The sequence below is a fragment of the Gadus morhua genome, chromosome 4 (assembly GCF_902167405.1).
Source record: "Gadus morhua chromosome 4, gadMor3.0, whole genome shotgun sequence".
In the NCBI taxonomy this organism is placed as follows: Eukaryota; Metazoa; Chordata; class Actinopteri; order Gadiformes; family Gadidae; genus Gadus; species Gadus morhua.
In genome coordinates, this window is record NC_044051.1 from 42,477,961 (window position 1) to 42,492,900 (window position 14,940).

The 14,940-nt window shown below is 47.1% G+C and overlaps 3 protein-coding genes across 3 annotated transcripts in view; 1 reads left to right on the top strand and 2 right to left on the bottom strand.

The window, feature by feature from the left end:
- LOC115542969 (NLR family CARD domain-containing protein 3-like) overlaps window positions 1–14,940 on the top strand; it is a 397,473-nt gene that overhangs the window by 238,386 nt on the left and 144,147 nt on the right. The window lies entirely within an intron of this gene.
- Window positions 9,845–13,958, bottom strand: LOC115543002 (ly6/PLAUR domain-containing protein 1-like). Its single transcript, XM_030355542.1, has 3 exons — window positions 13,566–13,958; window positions 11,719–11,850; window positions 9,845–10,101 (listed from the first exon to the last, which is right to left on the bottom strand). Exons 1-3 carry the CDS (start codon window positions 13,615–13,617, stop codon window positions 9,845–9,847), a joined length of 441 nt encoding a protein of 146 aa, XP_030211402.1. The 5' UTR covers window positions 13,618–13,958.
- The window catches only part of LOC115543001 (splicing factor, arginine/serine-rich 19), a 6,435-nt gene continuing 5,973 nt past the window's right edge, over window positions 14,479–14,940 (bottom strand). Inside the window, exon 7 of the mRNA XM_030355540.1 lies at window positions 14,479–14,940. This exon is cut by the window's right edge and continues 180 nt beyond it. The gene's annotated coding sequence lies outside the window, so the exon portion shown is untranslated.

Here is a 14,940-nt window from a genome sequence, read left to right on the forward strand (position 1 = left end):
TCTTTAGCATTCATATAATTGCAGTCTATTTTTTTCGTAGGCTACTCTGCTGTTGTCCTTGATGGGGATATATTTTAACCCTTTTTAACACAATTTTCCTGCGACATTCCTGCGTCTCCCCCTCCTACAGAGCCCATTTAAGCACCGTGTCAGTAGACAGTTACAATCCTACGACGTCGTGAGTGCAGCGAATGCGCGTTCACGTTAAGAGGAGTTTCGGGAAACGCTCCAAAGAAATTATCGATGGATCGCAAGATCCATCGGGAGAATGATCGTACGAGCGAAGATCCATCGTTATCGGGAAACGGGGCCCAGAGCTCTTCTTTCGCGAATCAGTTTCTCTCACTCCTAATCAGGAGATTGTCGGCAGGTGCTGGTTGGACCGGGACCGCAGTGTATAGAGCCTGCCCAGACAGGCTTCTCCCTCCTCCCGGCATTTGATTTCTGCTGTTTGTTTGTAACACATGGACTGATGTTCACTTAATAACAATATAGTAATAACATACTAACTAACTAATATAAATATATGATTCATATATTCCTCACCATGACCTGACGTGTAGACACTGTGAAAAAGAAATAGGAAAAAGGTGACCAAAACGTTTCACTAAATTAAAGGCTATGAGTGAGTTTGTAGGTGAGTTACAAATGTATCAAGAGTAGAGGCCAGTTTAATGTGAAAAGGGATGGTTAAATGGTAAATGTTGTGAATATTTTGGGGGCAATTTTGGCTGCAATATTTTCTGCATAGGCTATACACCAACTATTTATGTAATGTGACAGGAGCAGGATGGAAGTCTTCCTAAAGGGCATGGTCTGTTGGGTACCAATGGTTACCATTAGTATCAGTTGTAGTAGTATCTATCTCCTCACCTCCCTATATTATATATATATATATATATATATATATATATATATATATATATATATATATATATATATATATATATATATATATATATAAATATATATATATATATATATATATATATATATATATAGTTTTTTCTATCTGTCTCATTCCAACTGATGAAGTGAATTATACCTCGTCTTATAGGCTACTACCACGTACAGGCTAAAACCTGCAACTGCATGTTAATACTTCAGACGGACTTATTTACTTCTAATGGAATTTTAACTCTAACTTCTGAACTCTTTTATTGTTTTTATTGTACTCAGAAGACGAATAAGCTGACTCATGTAATGCTGTAATAAATAAATGTAATAAACGATACGCTATAAATAAAAGTATTTTTTAATTATGTTATCATAGTTGCCACGGCACTTACCATACACAATGTTCGGTCAAGTAGCTTAGATAGTGTATAGTCAAAGTGTATGTACTTGTAGTGTTCACCACCTCCACATTAACCACCTAATTTGAAACATCTTTCGACTTTAAGAACGACGCAACAGAAAAGATTCGCGAAAGAAGAGCTCTGGTCTCGACTGATGTTGTCTGTGTGTTTGCCCTAGCATATGATTGGGTGAAAACGGCTCAAATCTATTGGCTGAGAAAATTGAGGGGAGGAGCGCATTAGCATATTAACAGCACGCGTGCTGTTAATATGCTAATATGTATGGCAAGCCGAGTGTGCCACAATTCGACTTCAATTAAACGCGTTCTGAAACGCCAGCAAGCGTGCCCAGAACGCGTTTTGGTTTTCCAGAACGCGTTCCGGCGTTTCAGCGCGCGCGCCCAGAACGCGTTCCGGCGTTTCAGCGCGCGCGCCCAGCGTTTCAGCGCGCGCGCCCAGAACGCGTTCTGGTATGGCAAGCCGAGTGTGCCACAATTCGACTTCAATTAAACGCGTTCTGAAACGCCAGCACGCGTGCCCAGAACGCGTTTTGGTTTTCCAGAACGCGTTCCGGCGTTTCAGCGCGCGCGCCCAGAACGCGTTCCGGCGTTTCAGCGCGCGCGCCCAGCGTTTCAGCGCGCGCGCTCAGAACGCGTTTTGGCATTTCAGCGCGCGCGCCAAGAACGCGTTCCGGCATTTCTGCGCGCGCGCTCAGAACGCATATTAGCATATTAACAGCACGCGTGCTGTTAATATGCTAATGCGTTCCTCCCCTCAATTTTCTCAGCCAATAGATTTGAGCCGTTTTCACCCAATCATATGCTAGGGCAAACACACAGACAACATCAGTCGAGACCAGAGCTCTTCTTTCGCGAATCTTTTCTGTTGTGTCGTTCTTAAAGTCGAAAGATGTTAAGATGTTTCAAATTAGGTGGTTAATGTGGAGGTGGTGAACACTACAAGTACATACACTTTGACTATACACTATCTAAGCTACTTGACCGAACATTGTGTATGGTAAGTGCCGTGGTAACTATGATAACATCATTAAAAAATACTTTTATTTATAGCGTATCGTTTATTACATTTATTTATTACAGCATTACATGAGTCAGCTTATTCGTCTTCTGAGTACAATAAAAACAATAAAAGAGTTCAGAAGTTAGAGTTAAAATTCCATTAGAAGTAAATAAGTCCGTCTGAAGTATTAACATGCAGTTGTAGGTTTTAGCCTGTACGTGGTAGTAGCCTATAAGACGAGGTATAATTCACTTCATCAGTTGGAATGAGACAGATAGAAAAAACTATATATATATATATATATATATATATATATATATATATATATATATATATATATATATATATAATATAGGGAGGTGAGGAGATAGATACTACTACAACTGATACTAATGGTAACCATTGGTACCCAACAGACCATGCCCTTTAGGAAGACTTCCATCCTGCTCCTGTCACATTACATAAATAGTTGGTGTATAGCCTATGCAGAAAATATTGCAGCCAAAATTGCCCCCAAAATATTCACAACATTTACCATTTAACCATCCCTTTTCACATTAAACTGGCCTCTACTCTTGATACATTTGTAACTCACCTACAAACTCACTCACAGCCTTTAATTTAGTGAAACGTTTTGGTCACCTTTTTCCTATTTCTTTTTCACAGTGTCTACACGTCAGGTCATGGTGAGGAATATATTAATCATATATGTATATTAGTTAGTTAGTATGTTATTACTATATTGTTATTAAGTGAACATCAGTCCATGTGTTACAAACAAACAGCAGAAATCAAATGCCGGGAGGAGGGAGAAGCCTGTCTGGGCAGGCTCTATACACTGCGGTCCCGGTCCAACCAGCACCTGCCGACAATCTCCTGATTAGGAGTGAGAGAAACTGATTCGCGAAAGAAGAGCTCTGGGCCCCGTTTCCCGATAACGATGGATCTTCGCTCGTACGATCATTCTCCCGATGGATCTTGCGATCCATCGATAATTTCTTTGGAGCGTTTCCCGAAACTCCTCTTAACGTGAACGCGCATTCGCTGCACTCACGACGTCGTAGGATTGTAACTGTCTACTGACACGGTGCTTAAATGGGCTCTGTAGGAGGGGGAGACGCAGGAATGTCGCAGGAAAATTGTGTTAAAAAGGGTTAAAATATATCCCCATCAAGGACAACAGCAGAGTAGCCTACGAAAAAAATAGACTGCAATTATATGAATGCTAAAGACATTAAAACACAATTGATTAGGCTTAAACCGACATATATCAGTCCTAATCCTGAATGCACTGTGCGTTTCACGGCATTTTCCCCCCTGAAATAATTCCATATGACAAAAAATTAAAAATAGCTTGTGTGACAACTACATTTATCTTAATGGGCTGATTTCTGAAACATGCTTTGCGCAGCAAAGAGAGCCGACTTAATCTGATTCCGCATAAGGGTTTCCTTGATTGATAATTTGATTGGCTATAAAAGCCCCTCCGGAAATAGGGTAAGGTATGTATTGATGAGGAATACAACGAAGCCCACCGTCTGGCCCGGTGCATCGTTGAGCGCACGATCGGGAGGTGGAAGTTGCGCTTTAGATGCCTTCACAAGTCAGGCGGAGGGCTCCAGTTTTCGCCGGCCAAGTCATGCGCCGTGATATGTGTGACGGCTATGTTGCACAACATTGCAGCTAAGGCTGGGGTGGCATTGCTTGAACCGGAGGACGCTGAGGACGATGACGACGAGGAAGATCGGTGTGAGGACGGCCTCCCTCATAACTACGCGGCTGGTTTTCATGCGCGTCGAAGAGTGATTGAGACTTTTTTTTAACCCCCTCCACCCTCCCACATGTCACTAAACATTCCCGTCAACGTGACCAATCCCCACCATATCCCAGCCTTTTGCCTGCTCCTTTGCTTGTTTTTTATAATTTATTTTATTTCTTTATTTTTAATTTTTTTAATTGTATTTTATTTTGTACATTATTTTATGCTACGTTTTATGAGTAGCCTATGTCAGTCTGCACAAATCCCCCCACTTTCTCTCACACATTTTGAGTGCCCTGCCTGCGCAAACATTTTCTGGACTGTCCCGTTTTATTTTGGCCATTTTAACATCTTTATTAATAAATTAATTAATAATCTTTATTAATTACCAAACTAAGAACATAAAGGCGCAATGCGTTTTACTAAAACGCATCCAATAGACGGAATGTCCGATGGTGACGCCACTGAGGCTATAGCTGACGATTCTCTTAGAGTCCTACGAGTACCTACGAGCACCCCTGGAGTACTCGTTAGCTACGAGCGTTTTCAAGACGTTCGTTCCCCACGATGCTTTCGGGAAACGCGGTGAAAACTCTACGATGCCCTTTCGACGCACTTCACGATCCACTTATGCCGCTTTTCCACCGCACATGTAGCTCGACTCGACACGACACGACTCGACACGGTAGCAGCGCGGGTCCTTTTCCACCGCAAATAGTACCTCCGGGACGTGGGCGGGGTCGGCTGCGCGAAAGGGCCGTGACGTATTTTTGTACGCGACGCAAACAACACCTACGTAACCCACACATGGACAGAACCCACATAACAACAATGGAGAACATCGATGCGATGGTATTCGTGTTCGTATTATTAGCTGGCATGTTGAAGAAGTGGAATATGTTGGCTGCGGCGCTGCTATGGCTGTTACCAGCATGGTTGCCATGTCGCTCTCGTGACTTCGTCACACTCTCTGGCCAATCAGTGGCCGGCCGTCTGCCGACGTCACCTTTTAGCATCGGCTCAGCCGCTTGGAACCTAGAGCGAGGCGGTACTAGAAAAAGCAGCCACTTCAGGTACCAGATACCATGTTTTCGCGGTGGAAACGCAAAAAAGGCGAGCTGAGTCGAGTCGAGTCGAGTCGTGTCGAGCTGGTACCATGCAGTGGAAAAGCGGCATTAGGCTAACGACGCTTTCGGAAAACGGGGCCCTGGTCTCTACTGATGTTGTCTGTGTGTTTGCCCTAGCATATGATTGGGTGAAAACGGCTCAAATCTATTGGCTGAGAAAATTGAGGGGAGGAGCGCATTAGCATATTAACAGCACGCGTGCTGTTAATATGCTAATATGCGTTCTGAGCGCGCGCGCAGAAATGCCGGAACGCGTTCTTGGCGCGCGCGCTGAAATGCCAGAACGCGTTCTGGGCGCGCGCGCTGAAACGCTGGGCGCGCGCGCTGAAACGCCGGAACGCGTTCTGGGCGCGCGCGCTGAAACGCCGGAACGCGTTTTGGAAAACCAAAACGCGTTCTGGCCACGCGTGCTGGCGTTTCAGAACGCGTTTAATTGAAGTCGAATTGTGGCACACTCGGCTTGCCATAAATATGCGTTCTGAGCGCGCGCGCAGAAATGCCGGAACGCGTTCTTGGCGCGCGCGCTGAAATGCCAGAACGCGTTCTGGGCGCGCGCGCTGAAACGCTGGGTGCGCGCGCTGAAACGCCGGAACGCGTTCTGGGCACGCGTGCTGGCGTTTCAGAACGCGTTTAATTGAAGTCGAATTGTGGCACACTCGGCTTGCCATACTGGAAAACCAAAACGCGTTCTGGGCACGCGTGCTGGCGTTTCAGAACGCGTTTAATTGAAGTCGAATTGTGGCACACTTGGCTTGCCATAGAAACGCTGGGCGCGCGCGCTGAAACGCCGGAACGCGTTCTGGGCACGCGTGCTGGCGTTTCAGAACGCGTTTAATTGAGGGTCGAATTGTGGCACACTCGGCTTGCCATAAACATGGACATAATACACGCGTGTATTATGTCGTCATACGTCAACGCCGGTAAAATTGTCAAATTATATAGTGAGTATTTAAAAGGTCTACCGTTAAAATTGACTGAAAACACAAGCATTTTAATGTACATCCCGATTATATATTAAATATATATTAAATATATTATATACAAATGTATATATATACACACCATTTTCGCGCCACATCTTACGTCTTTTTGTTGTGTTAGTGTTGAGTGTCAGAGCGAAAGTTAAGCTAGTATGAACTCCCTTATAATGATTGACGGCTCTGATGTATCGGATATTGATAAAACACAAAAAAATAAATGGAGATGGGCATGGCTGACGGAAACGGGGAACGATGGCAAGCCTTTTTTAGAGAGTAAAATATGAGACAAGCTTTGCAAAAAAAAAATCTTAGAGTCCATTTGAAAAGACAACAAAAAAATTGCAATAGATGCAAAAGAACAGCTGTTTAAAATCCTCCTCCTGTAAAACAGTATTGGTCGAGCATTTAAACGTGATGGCTGCATTTGGTGCTGACGTCTTATACATTTGTATTTCTTAAGCAGGTGTCAAGTAACCTAACCTGGAACATGTTTCACACACTGCACGTGACTTGGGTGTAGCGCGAATAAAATTTCAGTCAGAAGATTTTTTTTCACTTTAATCCCTGTGTATAGAACTGATTGTTGTGCATTGTTGTGGATATGTAGGCTGGTTAGTTGTGGTTGTTTGTGGTCTTAGTGAAACAGCTTTGCCTTGGAGTTGGAGAAGTTGGAGTGATTGTGTGAATGTGCGAGAGAGATTGCACCTGCCGTGGCGATGTTGGGCTTGTTGTTGGCTTATATGTGATCAATGATGTATCTGTCTGATCGTATTAGCTGTAGATGGATGGTTAAATAATGTCACAAGAACGGTCATACTGCAGGCTCTTATTTGCAAATGCACTGATTGTGTGCCTGTCTCCGATATGCTATATACCTGGCATTTATTCAGTTCATGTTCTTCTGAGTGCGCAAGAACTGTGCCAATTATTGTCGTGTTTGCATTGTAATGCACAACTTTGCCCCTCCCTGTTATAAAATAACGTGCATCCCAACAACTTTAGCCAATGCAGGCTCCTATTGCTATACCAGTGTGTTTAACGTGTGTGTGTGTGTGTGTGTGTCTGTGTGTGTGTTGTCATGTAGGCTATAGATATAGATTTATTGTCTTGGCTTGCTTGCATCCATGAAATATTGTAATGTTATGGCCTAGCTGGCTACTGCATATCGAGAACAATCTGGGGATGAGGGCATCCCCGAATATTGACGGGTATTTCGAACACTGCCATCTCAATATATAGCCTAACATATACAAATATATCAGTGTACTAGACACAAATGTATTTTCCACTAGCTAATGGTGGTCATTACATTGTAGTGAAACTAGTAAAGACAACACAGCTTTATGTTACGGCGAAACATGGAGGCACTGCAGCTCTAGTCTCGACAATGCGTTACTTTAGTCTGGTATTTCTCTTCACTGATTGGTTAGACAGCCTTCAAACTTAGTGGTCAAGCTAAGAAGAGGGAGGGCTCGTTCTGCATACCTAATAGCCGGAGTGAATAACTAATAGCCGGAGTTAATAACTAATAGCCGGAGTGAATGACTAATAGCCGCGGCTATTAGTCATTCAAAACCGTACGGAATTCTTGCCAAACCGCACAGGTTTTGCACTTTTACCGCGCCATTCTAGGGCCGGATTGTGGCCTTCTTGTCTTTCCATAGGTTTCCTCCTACTGCATAAAGCAAAGTGTCTCTCCCACGGAGGTTGGTCCTTACAGATACCCGTAGTTCTGACTTTAAAGTCAGTATTCTGACTTTTTTCTCAGAATTCTGAGATTAATGTCAGAATTCTGACTTTTTTCTCAGAATTCTGAGATTAATGTCAGAATTCTGACTTTAATCTCAGAATTCTGAGAAAAAAGTCAGAATTCTGAGATTAAAGTCAGAATTCTGACTTTTTTTCTCGGAATTCTGAGATTAATGTCAGAATTCTGACTTTATTCTCAGAATTCTGAGATTAAAGTCAGAATTCTGACTTTTTTCTCAGAATTCTGAGAATAAAGTCAGAACTTAATTTTTTTTTACATGTGTGGCCCTAATCCTCTTCCGTAAAACTTCGAGAGAGAATTAAGCGTAGGATCAAGTGTGATATTTAACAAGGGTTTTGTAGATATGTAGATAGGTGGGGTGGAGATGCAGCGACCACAGGAGGTCTGTTAACTTCCTGTTCAGGTTTCACACCTTTCTTGTCATCAGCACAAGAGACACAAACTTGAAAAACAAAAACAAAACACAGTTTTGTTCTGGTTGCGCACTGTGTGTGTGTGTGTGTGTGTGTGTGTGTGTGTGTGTGTGTGTGTGTGTGTGTGTGTGTCTTCTGCTAACGTGTAAATGGTTAGGTGTGGTGCAGGATTAACAATACCGTCCGCAGCAGAGATCGCACTTCGGGATGTACAATGGCTGGCAGGGCAAACTTTCCCCGAAACGTCCCAAGGCAGCTCCAGGCAACCACGCAGGACAGCGTCCTTCCTCGTAATAATCACGTGGAGAGCCTCTTTCCCCCGTCGCTTCCACCGACGTCCAGACTCACTCCACAACGAGCGCTCAAAACCGCCGCACCACTCCCAGACCCAACTCAGCGCTAATAAAACAAAACGAAAAAGACCTGCATGCAACCCCCTGGATCCTTCACTATCTTCCGCTCACCCCTTCCCGCTCGTTCTTTCGGTTCTCTCTCCCGCCTCTTTCCTTTTCCGTGTCCGTCATTCGTCTTAAAGGCGCAGTCTATTTCACACACACACACACACACACACACACACACACACACACACACACACACACACACACACACACACACACACACACACACACACACACACACACACACACACACACACACACACACACTCCAGCAGCTCAAGGGTGAAAAGTAGATCAAAAGAGAGAATAAGAGTAATAAGTACATATAGGCTACTGGCACGAAGTCCAACCGGTGTTAGACTTCAACCGGTTATAGACATTATATTTGTCTGTAAACTACAAATGGTTGAAAAAAGCAAAACACAAACTGCATTGAAAGACGAGAGGTTTGATGATCAAAGATTTATTGAGAGATATAGGCCCAAATAGGAACCCTAAAACCATATATGTTCTTTTATAACTGGACTCAGTGTGCTCTGGTTGCAGTCCAACATGAACCAGTATACAAAGGTCTTCATTGAATGTTGTGTGACTCTACCCCCTTTTAGATACCTCGTCGACAGCGCTGCGGACAGACGCTGCGGAACCACCAGCACTGCCGGGTTCATGTTGTAACTCAACAGCGTCCCCAGCAGGGGGCGCCAGTAACACAGCAATATGCAGGAGTTCCTCTGCACCATCCGTGAAGGCTCATTCGGTGTACGACGTGGAGGTACTGAATAGTTATCGGGTATTTTTTTACACGCCATGCTTGGCAGAGTGTCTTCGACGGCTGCTTGTTGGTGAACTAATGTGTTCCGCTCAATATGGTGACGATATATTTATATTTTTACAGGTCTATGTTTTATTCTATTCAGAGCGAGCTACCGGAAATTCAGACCCAGGTGTTTTAACATATGGTTATAAATAAACACAATGAATTATAACATTACAAAGAAGCACACACATTCACACGCACGCACGCACACACACACACACACACACACACACACACACACACACACACACACACAGGCGTCTACACCAGCCCCTCCCCCAACATCAGGAGCAGGAGGAGTGGGAGGAGCCTGCAGAAGGGGGCGGGGCGCCAGAGGCGGGGGGCGGGGCCGCAGCTGGCGGGGGGCTGGCTCCGCCTCCGGCGCGGCCCGTTGCACAGCGGCTGGGAGCAGCAGCTGATGCAGACCGAGTGCAGGCGCCCCGTGCAGAACTGCTGGTAGCCCGACGACGAGATGAGACACGCCCCCGACGACGCACACGACTTACGGTAGTGCACACCTGGAGGGGAGAGACAGTCGGTCCTTACACTAGTGCCCACCTGGAGGGGAGAGACAGTCGGTCCTTACACTAGTGCCCGCCTGGAGGGGAGAGACAGTCGGTCCTTACACTAGTGCCCGCCTGGAGGGGAGAGACAGTCGGTCCTTACACTAGTGCCCGCCTGGAGGGGAGAGACAGTCGGTCCTTACACTAGTGCCCGCCTGGAGGGGAGAGACAGTCGGTCCTTACACTAGTGCCCAGCCTGGAGGGGAGAGACAGTCGGGCCTTACACTAGTGCCCGCCTGGAGGGGAGAGACAGTCGGTCCTTACACTAGTGCCCACCTGGAGGGGAGAGACAGTCGGTCCTTACACTAGTGCTCGCCTGGAGGGGAGAGACAGTCGGTCCTTACACTAGTGCCCACCTGGAGGGGAGAGACAGTCGGTCCTTACACTAGTGCCCGCCTGGAGGGGAGAGACAGTCGGTCCTTACACTAGTGCTCACCTGGAGGGGAGAGACAGTCGGTCCTTACACTAGTGCCCACCTGGAGGGGAGAGACAGTCGGTCCTTACACTAGTGCCCACCTGGAGGGGAGAGACAGTCGGTCCTTACACTAGTGCCCACCTGGAGGGGAGAGACAGTCGGGTCCTTACACTAGTGCCCACCTGGAGGGGAGAGACAGTCGGTCCTTACACTAGTGCCCACCTGGAGGGGAGAGACAGTCGGTCCTTACACTAGTGCCCACCTGGAGGGGAGAGACAGTCGGTCCTTACACTAGTGCCCACCTGGAGGGGAGAGACAGTCGGTCCTTACACTAGTGCCCACCTGGAGGGGAGAGACAGTCGGTCCTTACACTAGTGCCCACCTGGAGGGGAGAGACAGTCGGTCCCTTACACTAGTGCCCACCTGGAGGGGAGAGACAGTCGGTCCTTACACTAGTGCCCACCTGGAGGGGAGAGACAGTCGGTCCTTACACTAGTGCCCACCTGGAGGGGAGAGACAGTCAGTCCTTACACTAGTGCACACCTGGAGGGGAGAGACAGTCAGTCCTTACACTAGTGCCCACCTGGAGGGGAGAGACAGTCAGTCTGGGGAGACAGTGAGCTATAATTGAATAAAGTTCTACACTTGTTAATTAAGCCTAATTAGATATAATTGAATACAGATCTAAACAAATGCAATTTTAAATGTAGGACTTTATAAAGTTAATATAATTTCACAGGCGGGAAAACATGCCTGATGAAGATCCCTAGAGTTCGAAACGTTCCCTGTTAATAAATCCACTTCTGGAGCATTTAAACCGTGGGCAGACTCTCCTTTCTTCGTATATTCAACGCTATTGTCTAGCATCTTTGGATTACCTTTGGATGTGCGCGCCACTCCTATTATTAACAGGTGGAAAACATGTCATATTTACACCAAGGTGATAATGACGAGGACCATTCTTATTCTGCTTATGCCGATCAGTGCTTATTATTACCATGCATAAATGGAGCACAACAAGAAGCTTCATCATCGGGCCTCATGCTTGATTCAATCGATTCATTCTAATCCAATCACCATCGTTGTGTTCCTCTAGGATCAGAATGAGGTCCAACCCCCCCCCCCCTCACACCGGCCCCGGGCCCCGGGCCCCGTACCGTCCGGTGTCACGAGCACCTCCTGCTGACACGTGTCCTGGACGTTCACGGTGCAGTTCACCACGTAGTCCGGCAGGGAGCAGTCATGCGCCGCCTCCTCGCACTGGTAGCACTGGATCTGGAGGCCCGCGCCTGGGGAGCCGGGACGCAGCGGAGGGTCAGGGTCGGGGTTCGAGCGGCGGTGCGGTGACACATTGATTGATTGATTGATTGATTGATTGATTGATTGATTGATTGATTGATTGATTGATTGATTGATTATTTTGTCTCAACGTCGTCGTGTTCAGAGAGACGGACGGAAAGAACCGCACGGGCCGCTGACGGTGACGATAGTCAAAGTAAAAGTCCCGTATGCGCAAAGGCCTGATTACGCCAAGCTGGAGAAAAGGTCATGTTAACGTGGCGGGCCGGTCATGTTAACGTGGAGGGCCAGTCATGTTAACCCTGGAGTGGCGGTCATGTTAACCCTGGAGGGCCGGTCATGTTAACGTGGCGGGCCGGTCATGTTAACGTGGCGGGCCGGTCATGTTAACCCTGGAGTGGCGGTCATGTTAACGTGGAGGGCCGGTCATGTTAACCCTGGAGTGGCGGTCATGTTAACGTGGAGGGCCGGTCATGTTAACCCTGGAGTGGCGGTCATGTTAACCCTGGAGGGCCGGTCATGTTAACGTGGCGGGCCAGTCATGTTAACCCTGGAGTGGCGGTCATGTTAACGTGGAGGGCCGGTCATGTTAACGTGGCGGTCAGTCATGTTAACGTGGCGGGCCGGTCATGTTAACCCTGGAGGGCCGGTCAGTCATGTTAACGTGGCGGTCAGTCATGTTAACGTGGCGGTCAGTCATGTTAACGTGGCGGTCAGTCATGTTAACGTGGCGGTCAGTCATGTTAACGTGGCGGTCAGTCATGTTAACGTGGCGGGCCGGTCATGGTGGGGCGGGCTGCTATAGGAACATGTGTCGCCTGGACTTCTCTGCCAAGTGAACCACATGATAAAGAACGGAAAGGCTCAATAGAAGCGCGGAATGAGACGACGAGGAGCGTGACGAGGTGGTGGCAGCAGCGGCGCCATAGAGTTATGATCGGGAGCTACGGGGAGGTTGTGTATAGCTGGGAGGGAAGTACACCGACCCAGCAGGGAGGTCACAGGGCCGGCTCAAAGTCCCGGGGTCCATATATGGTTGTTCCTCCTCCTGCTGACACTTGGACTTATTGTCGCTCTGGATAAAAGCGTCCGCTAAACGCCCTGAATGTAAATGAGGCTCAGAATCACACCTTTCTTCGGATTGTGTGTGTGTGTGTGTGTGTGTGTGTGTGTGTGTGTGTGTGTGTGTGTGTGTGTGTGTGTGTGTGTGTGTGTGTGTGTGTGTGTGTGTGTGTGTGTGTTGGGGGGGAGCGGGGGTCTAATAGAATAGACAACAGAACACATCTAGGCAAAGAGATTCGGACACGATATCATAATGATAATAATAATAATAATAATAATAGTATATATAGGCTACTATTATTGGTAATATGTATACAACCATTTCGCCATTCCAATTAACCATTCTCGATGGTTATAATATATATGTATGTAATGTATGTATTTAACCATCGAGAATCCAACAGAGCACAAACAATAAGAAGAAAACATAATTATATTGAATAGAATTGAAAACAAAAACCACTATTAAAGTTTGAAAAAGGGGCATTACGATTGCAATTTGCGGTCATTGAATGTTTCAAATAAAACAACTTAAAAAGGTCGAAACGCACTGCCGAAGAAAAATAGAGAATCGAATAAAGAAAACACAGAAATCTGGACAGGGACCGAACGACGGGGTACAGAAACCCAGCATTCGTCCTACCTATCGCCGGGAGAAGGACTGCGACCAACGAGGCGAGGAGAACCATGGCCATCCTCCCCTCTCACCGAGCACATCAGAGCACGGAGGTCCCACCACCGCACGGCCCGGGGACGTCCGGGGTCCGAGTCCGGTTTCTCCTGGAGACCAGCCGGAGGAGCTGCGTGACCGTGGGGATCCGAGTCCGGGGTCCGGGCTCTCCTGGAGACCCTGTTCGACTGTGGCTCAGCGTCCCGCTGATGAGCCGCGCGGGGGTTACAGTCAGCGGCGTCAGTCGTGGTCCAAACCCCCCCGCCGACCGGGATTCCGTGCGCTTCAACTGCTGCCTCAGGCGAACGCGGAAATACTTTGAAGAAGTGTGGAGCGCGTCCAACGCCGTGTGAGAGAGAGAGAGAGAGAGAGAGAGAGAGAGAGAGAGAGAGAGAGAGAGAGAGAGAGAGAGAGAGAGAGAGAGAGAGAGAGAGAGAGAGAGAGAGAGAGAGAGAGAGAGCGTGCATTTCTTGTATTTTAATATAATGTATTTATTATTCACATGAACGTTTTTTATGTTTTTTGTATTCAAATTCAAATTCAAATTCAAAAAAACTTTATTTGTCCCCAGGGGGCAATTGAGGGCACATAGCAGCAGCATTACAAAGGACAGGGCCATGTCCAAACAAAACAAAAAACAAACAAAAACAAAAACAAAAACACAGCATTGCTACCTGGCAGACAACACACACACACACACACACACATATGTATGTTTATGCCATACCTTGTGCATGCACACAAACGCACACACCAACACACACACACACACACACACACACACACACACACACACACACACACACACACACACACACACACACACACACACACACACACACACACACACACACACACAGCCAGGTATCAAATGACAGGAGGCCGGTTGAGTTTAAAATATAGTTTAATTTATTGAGGAAGTGATGAGGTCACATGTATGACCGGAGCGCGCTGAGGCAGCTGACCTGAGGAGCGCGACTCCTATACTTAGAAAAATACACCGGTTAACCTCCTCTCAGAGCAACGGCTTCATAGAAAACAGTTCAAAAACACAGCGTCCCGTCGACCAATCGCATCGCGGCGCCCCCGAGAAAGTTCTAGCAATGTCTGTGGAAGAAGGCGATCCGATACACGACTGTTGGAGCTTTCCTCTGGATCGACATCGAAGCCCTTTTGGACGATGGCCCCGGCTAGGGGCGAGTTCCTGCAGCGTCTGAGCGACGCGACGCGAGGGGGGGGGGGGGGTGTGGGGGGGGGAGCTCATTAGCGCTTCAGGCCGCTAGTGTCGTCAGCGACCTGGCTGAGTGCAGGGAGTCACTGAGGGAGCATCGCGGCGCCGCAGCCACGG